The sequence below is a fragment of the Nylanderia fulva genome, unplaced genomic scaffold, assembly GCF_048542155.1.
Source record: "Nylanderia fulva isolate GAGA-0341 unplaced genomic scaffold, ASM4854215v1 Scaffold21, whole genome shotgun sequence".
Lineage (NCBI taxonomy): Eukaryota > Metazoa > Arthropoda > Insecta > Hymenoptera > Formicidae > Nylanderia > Nylanderia fulva.
The window spans coordinates 708,962-717,287 of record NW_028190275.1 but is presented as its reverse complement, the minus strand read 5'-3'; the positions used below and the strand labels follow the sequence as shown (position 1 = coordinate 717,287).

At 27.7% G+C, this 8,326-nt stretch overlaps 1 protein-coding gene across 1 annotated transcript in view; it reads left to right on the top strand.

Annotated features, from left to right (window-relative positions):
- The first annotated feature begins 3,435 nt into the window (after positions 1-3,435).
- Positions 3,436-8,326, top strand: part of LOC114930627 (dynein axonemal heavy chain 1) — a 97,084-nt gene continuing 92,193 nt past the window's right edge. The window contains 9 exon segments of the mRNA XM_085482654.1: positions 3,436-3,508; positions 3,610-3,779; positions 4,195-4,469; positions 5,739-6,068; positions 6,413-6,542; positions 6,623-6,790; positions 6,879-7,226; positions 7,577-7,792; positions 8,017-8,276. Of these exon segments, the coding sequence (XP_085338780.1) occupies positions 3,436-3,508; positions 3,610-3,779; positions 4,195-4,469; positions 5,739-6,068; positions 6,413-6,542; positions 6,623-6,790; positions 6,879-7,226; positions 7,577-7,792; positions 8,017-8,276 (1,970 nt within the window).

Below are 8,326 nucleotides of genomic sequence, written 5' to 3'. Positions count from 1 at the left end.
CGTGAATGTAAATTTATTCTCCATGCGTAACACACCGTGTTGCGTTTTGCCCCTGAGGATAGCGCGAGCTATCGTCGGAATCTCGTTAAAATAAACACGCCATGTCCGGCCACCGAATGAAACTGTTGATAGCTCTAAAATTTTCTTCCATAAAATTTTCTCACACTTATCAAACTTAATATAAGTGTAGCCGAAACATCGTGACGCGAACAGTTAATTATTATTGCAAATTAAATTGAACAAAGAATGACATTATACGTATATATTAATCATTGTTGTTACTATTTAATTTTCTAATCATCTAATTGATATAATATGTAGCTATTTAATCTTATATAAAATATATTAGCATGATAATTATTTTAGATGTACAAGGTCAGACGTGAATTGGAGATTCGCAATATCGAGTTCTGTGTAATATTATAGTATATAGAAAAAATGTACATTAAGCTTTGTTTCGTTATGTATCCTGTATGTTATAATCACAAACTCTGTCGCTCCACGAGGATAATAGACGTGAATGCATAAAAGGGCATCTGTCAAGCGCCAGCAGTGTCCCGAGTTTAAACGAGGCCTAGAAGCGCGCATAATTTAGTTACACTGATATGCATTCATTCGCGAGAGACACTCACTACTTCTCATGGTGAAACAACGAGCATGTTCAGGATCACCATCTAGGGATAAACGACTGGGCAATGTAGTTCTCTCTCATACTCTCGGCGGTCACCAAAACCTGTCCGACACTCTGAGTTGACTTCGACATTTTTCACGGATCGTTCTCGATACCGACCCACGCGCATGAACCACCAGTCCACTTCTTCAAGTGGACCTTTTCCAAGGTCAGTGACGTGTAGGCTGCTGGAGAACATTGACGAAGTGCACTTTGTTGCAAAAGCACTTGCGAACGTCGCGCACGTCGCATGACGTTTTGACATCGCGATGCGAATGCAATCTCCGACGATGACATTTTTTTCCACATGCGTTAGACATCCATCTCATAAAAATTGCGACATTTCATAAAGTCGGTTTAATGGTCAACGAATTCTATTGTACGTAATGACACTTCTTCTTAAAAATGTGTCTAGCCTTAAAGAACTTGGGAATTATTATGATACTTTAATAACTATCATTTATATATATTGATCATTAGAACCAAATTAATTTTTTTTTGTTAAATTTGTTATTAAAGTTAAATAAAAATTTATTTAAAAAAATATTTTCAATGCAATAAAAAGGACGTATAACTTTTAAGAATTAACTGAACGATATCGATTGATATCGTAACGTGATTTCGAATATATTCGTACGAGCGTGGGAAATCATGACACGCGTGATGTGATCGGTTGATTAAATTATAATCTAAATCGTATGCACACATCTCGCGTGCCGGATGAGCGAGCTGATCGAAGCTGGAGAAAACGTTAATTAAGTCTAATGGCGTTCGGATTTGCGTACGGTTGCGACGCGAGAAACGTAAGACGCACACGTTTGTCGTGCACACGATGCGCAATGATCTCTATAAGGCGTCGTTCCCGATATTAATGATGGCAACGCATCCCTAGTAATGAACACATGGGCGACTTGTCCCGCCCACGTGCGAGAGAGCCGCAACATAGTCGGACGATTCCGCACCGTAATGCGTGGATTGGTCTCTCGTGGATTTGCACAACGAGGTTATTGATTGCTGCCGGATCCAGAGTTCATCATTAAGCTCTGAGAGAATCAGAGTCGTTTCAAGTTTGAGTCATGAGATATCGATAGATCTTGAGAAGCAACGAGGATATAACGAGACTTAATAAGAAAGATCATTTTTTTACTGAAATTTAGTGAACATTTTTTGTTTTCTAATAAAATAAATAATTTTTAACACGCATACATATACACGTACATACATTTTGAAAAATTCAGAATCAGAGAAGAATCAAGGATTATCAAAATTAATTTTCTGGGTTATAATAATAGCGTTTTAGATTGGGAAAAATTCATTGGCACTCATTGTCAGTGTCCTATAGACTCGAGTTTGCGCTTGTGTTCCAGTATATATTGTTAATAAAAAACCATTATTGCAAAAAAATTGTTTATTTATAATTAAAATAATTTATTTAAAATTATTTTAATATGATTATCTTCTGTTAGTAACTCAATTTTATTCACTGCAGGTACGTAATTCACATATAGTAAAATATATACTACGTTGCTTTTTATCACGAATTGGTAAAATATCGATATCTGATACGTTCTTCTTATCAATTAAGAAAAATTGAAAACATAAACTCATAATCACAAAGTGATATTTTATAAATTATTAAACGTTACACAATATATAAAATTATCATTTTATAAAAAATATTCATTTATATGATATAATATCATTTCATAAATATTATTATTTTTATAAATAATAATTTAAGGATAAATATTGTTAAGATATTAAAACTATTTTTATTGTTAATTAAGATTATTAAGATTAAGTTTTATTTAAAACATTATTTTTCTATATTATTTTAAATTTTACTTTAAATCCAGCATTTTTTATTCAAAAATGATAAATATATTACATTTAAATAAGTGAAGAATAAGTTAAAGCTCCATATAAGATATATTTAAATTTAAGTATTGACAAAAGTTAATTATTGTTTATAAATATTGCAATAAAATAATATATAATTTTGTTATCTCTTGCCTTCAATTTCTTCTTGTCAAATAAATAAATTCCATGAAATACACACACACCCGCGCGCGCGATACAATAATTGTTTCGATATGTTTACAAATTATTAATCATAAAATTAAATAATTATTAATAACCGCAAAGTATTTATATATAATTGTATTCTTTCACAATATTTGTTCCGATTGCGTTTTGCGAAATAATATTACACACGTGCGTACAGCACACAAAAAGATGAACACCAAGTGCGAGCCAGCTAATTCATTATTGTTATAAGATTTATTATTGTTATAATATTTAATATATTATTAGCAAATAAATACATCTCAAATATTATATTTCTGGAATTTATAATTAATTTTGATAAATTAATTTTGAATTATTATTGCATAATTTGCGTTTTGTTGTTTTTTTATATCACTTATTAACGACGTTGTTAAGATGAGATTAATATGATTGTGAATGTATTATAATCGATTATGAATATTAAAATTATAACTCAATTTTCTTTAATTAGCAAAATAAGAGACAATAACACGCGAAGTATACAACAAACTTCATCGAGAATAAATAAACAAGAGACAATAACACGCGAAGTATATAACAAACTTCTCGAGGATGAGCTTACTCTGAAAATAATATGAAAATGTATAAAATATATAATTATTATTATGTTAGTAATTGTTATAATTTAAAGACGTAATTATATTTAATATAGATGTGTATCAAAGATCGCATATTTGTGTTTAATGTATGCATTAAAAATGGATATTAAGAATATTGAAAATAATAGTATGCGGCCTCGTAGAAGAGGTTATTATTCAGAAATTATCACAGGTAAAATTTAATAATTATTACTGTTGCAATTGAGTAAAGATTGAAGTTTAATTATATATATTATATTTATATGACATATTATAATTTTATGAATTGTGCAGGAACTAAAACAATTGATCTTTTACCTACTGCTTCGAGAAGAACCAACCTTGTGTGGCAAATTCGTACAGAACATCATAGTCCGATTGTGAAAGATATTAAAATAAAGAAAACGCATACTTATCTTGGTGCAGCAGAGCGATGGATGACTTTCCCTGACGATAAGTCTATCGTACGCAAATTCATAATTATGCAAAAATCTTTTATTGATTTGATTAACATGTTTTATTTAATTTATTTCACATGTATTTTTGTCAATTTTATATGTAATATATTATAGAAATGTGTTAACAATTACATTAATCATATTTTATAAAAATAAAAAAAAGTTTATAATGACGTAAAAATGAGCTTCATTATAAATACAAAAAAAGAATAATATTTAACCGCGTTGTGCCAAAAATTTTAATTTATTATTACTTCGATTGATATTTTCTATTTTTATTCGTAATATTTACCTAACAGTTTTTATGATATTTTATTATATAGGTAACAAAACGCATATAAATTCTTGATTTCATACAATTTTCATCGGAAAATATATTTGATATTTAATAATTTCTGAATATTTATCTCTTTGAATGAAGGCTTTTCCAGCGGAGACATTTCTACCAAAAGTGCAAATGGAATATACTGTTGGATCAAAGATTCTGCCGCGTAATGTTGAAATGGAAAGAAGGCGAAGGGTGTATAAAAATCTCAAAATAGAAGATGCTTTAGAAGCGGAAGGTGTTAAATCGCATGACATGTTGCCGCCTGAGAAAATTCGTGCGTTACTTTCCTACGATAAGAAATACGATTTGTACTCCAAAGCAAATTACTTACCATTGGAATTATTTGACGATGAAGAATATGATTGTAGGTGAGAAATATGCTATTATACATATATGTATAATAGTAATTAAGTTTATTTTCTGGAGAACTAATGTTATATTTTGAATAACATTTGTTTGTCATTATATTTATATTTCTCTACAGATTTTATTAAATAAGAAAAATGGCGTGTGTTTCACGTATAAATTAAAGATATTAAAATTATAATATATATGATGCACACATTAGGATATGTAGATATTATAGAATTAAAATAAGTGATCAAGAAAAAATAAAATAAAAGTACTTTGTGTAGAAAGTAATTAAGTAAACGTACTAATAAAAAAAAACGATAAATGGATGTAAATGTTAAAGAATAATATATAAAATGTAATTTATTATATTTTTTAATCTATTACATTATATTTGCATACGTTCGATATAATAAATTGTAAAAATTAATAAATTTAAGATGTCGAAAAAAAAGTATTTCTACATATCGTATTACTAAAAATATAAATTATCAATAATGCATTTTGTCAATTTAATTAATTAAATTTTTTTTATTTATTTAACTTAATTTTCATTTATTTTAATTATTTAGTTTAAAGAATTTATTAGGACACATTGCAATTATTTGAAGAATATTATGTTGTTATATAGAATTATCAAAGATAAAATATTAATTTATAACGGATATTTTTTTGTGGTAAAAAACAAGATGACAGTTTATAAATAAGACATGCTTTATTCTATTAGCGGGATTATGCAATTTGATACATATACTCGTAATATATGTAGCAAAATAGGGTGTGTTACAGAAACTTGCAACTCAATTTCATGTTTCTAGTAAATTTGGATGGTAATAAATTTCAGAAGCGTAGCTTTATACCAGAGAGTAATAATTAGGTAAATCATAGCAAATACAGGCTATTGAAATAAGTTACGAGCCGAGTATGATGCTCAAATAAATCTCTGATATTGAAGCTCTTCAAGCTTTTGTATTACAAATTATTATTATTAGCAAATATATGTATTCATACATATACAATAAAAAACTTATAATTGAATTTAAAAAATCAAAATTTATACTTATGATCTAAATAAATTGAAATTTATGTTGTATAGTTTTGTTTAAAGATTAAGATGTCTTTATCTTTTTTATTCTCTCTTAGAAATATATGTGTACAAACAAGCAATGATTTAATATTAATTTATTTTTTTAAATTTTAATTATTAATATATCATATTTCATATTATTTTATTTTAGTAAAGTTTAGTATTAATACAAAATTTGTAATATTTTGCAATTTGATAGAACGACAGATGAATGGATAAATCTAGGCATTATCGATGGTGTTCGTTACCCGTTACCAGCCTCAGTATTTGTTGAGAAAATTGTACACAAAGAACGAATATTCGATCGTGATAATAGAATACTAAGTAATTTGTATAATTGGGTCCCTGCTGCCATTACGGATTACGATAATGAGCGGAAACTCTGGACTGTTCTCACTTTGGACGCTCTCAAGCGAAAATTCCTTCTACCTAGAATATACATTCGATTCTTAGGAGAGAATCCCAGACAATTTGCTCAAAGGATAGCTAATGCCATCAAACAAAGACAAATTGCTGAAAGTAGTATTAGGTTAATCTGTATATATATATTATATATCTGAATACACGCACAAAATTTAAAGATTTCGATATAAATATAAATCTTTTTTACATATTAAAAAATTAATCAATTTTTAATATTAATATGATTACTTAGCATTATCTTACAACATAAAGTTTCTTGAATTTTAGTTATATATTATAATATAGTTAATCTAAAATATTTGAAAATTTTTTAATCATTTTGAAGACTTTTAAACATTAAAAAGACTTTAGAATATATAATTTTTTAAAAATATTTTAATGTAATATTTAATTTTAAGATTATAATAGAGATTTTCACGTAATATTTAAATGATATAATTGTTTACATAGATATCACTTTTATTTGGATTGTATGCTAATAGATGGTATGCCAACACTCGATGAAAAACAACAAGATTTTATAATCCTATCAGCTACACGACAAGGTTCCATGAAATACGAATCGAAATATCTTTCCAGCGTAGGTATAATACATAATTGTATTGATATTACTTGCTTTCTCTAATTATTAATATCATGAAACTTTAATGTAACATTTAGTTAATAGACGAAATTATTTTGGAATATCGTCGCGTTATGTGCGACCTTACGTGGAGACCTCTCATAGAGAAACAACCGGGAATGTTTAATTTTATTATGTGGAGAGAAATCAATGACATTTGCGAATTTGCTTCATCGAAGATTTACACAGAAATGGAAGATTTTATAGTATTTATAGAGATCTTTCTAGTATATTCGTGTTTGACTTACATTTAAATTAATCAAGAATTTTATTTTAAATATTATTGTTACATAGAAAACGAAAAATTTTGTGCATTGGGTAATACTATACGTTGTGCCGGAAGTACATGAAGCTATGCAGTGCGTAGCCACCGAATGTATTCACGTGTTGAATCTGTGTCTTTTTATCCCGAATTATGGAAAATCTATATATCTATCAGAATTTGAATCGCAACAGAATCAAGAAACTGCCACAGTGATAAAGTATTTAAAAGAAACGTGGGTGGAAAAGATTGTTCAGTCTGTCAGATTATGTTTAAGGGATATCGGAAAAGGATGGTTTGATCTTAAACAACGAAGGCACGATGTATACAATGTAATGAAATTGAAACGATTTATGGATCTTATTGCATATCGAATGCAGGTATTGTTTATCAAAAAAATCGTAGCAAAATCTTAAAAAAATAATTGTATTTTATATAAGAATGTTTTATTATATAAATAATATATTATACAATAAAATAAGTATTTGCATGATTACAATTTAAAGTAATATATGTTGAATGAGGAAAAATATTAAAATAGAGATTATTAATTATGTTTAAAATATTTTGCAAATAAAAGTATTAAATTTATAAAATATAATTTTTTATATAATAAAACATATTGAATATAATGTAAAATATCAATTTACAAGTTTAATTGAACGTAATTAATAAAGATTCAGAATTTTATAATTAATATGTGATTATAATATTTTATTTGTTATCGTAGAATGCGCTTCGGAATTTGGTAGAGAAATCAATTGCTCTGTATTTAGAAATGTTGGAAACTCCAGCGCTTTGTGCATTAAATATTGACGAAAATTTTACATGGGGAGATGATCTCGTAAACACGCAATTTAAACCTCCAGTGAATCCTGTTTTCAATATTGATCTCATGATGAATGATAAAACTGCTTATTATTTAACGGATCTTGAATCATTTGAGGTATGGATATTGAATTACTTTTTTAACGTGTTAATTTATAAATTAGATTATTTGTTCCCAAATTATTTTAAATTAAAAAATATTTTTAAAAATCATACATAAACATATTTAAAGTTATTACATATATATTTGCTATAAAAATAATTAATTAATTTTATTGCAAATTTTATTGTAAATGGTGCATAAGAAGCAAACATTCGACTAATTAGTTTGTCAATTTTTAGGATCGTATCGTAGTTCTGCTTGACAATTCTCTGAGCCAATGTCATCAAATTAAGCAAGTTCACCCTTTCTTGCTATCCTTCCTAAAGTTTCCCAAAGATTTGTATCTTAGTTCAGTCGGCTTACTGGAGAAACAAGTTTGCGAAGTTCGTGATCGTTTGAGAGCCGCTTATCGGAAGACCGTAATATCCCTCAAGGCGTACGCGAACGAATACCAGCAGTATTTAGGAATTTACAAATTGAACATTGAAGAATATGTAGAGTGAGTTTAAATCGCTTCGAGCGATACAAAGTCATTTAATCAATTTCTCG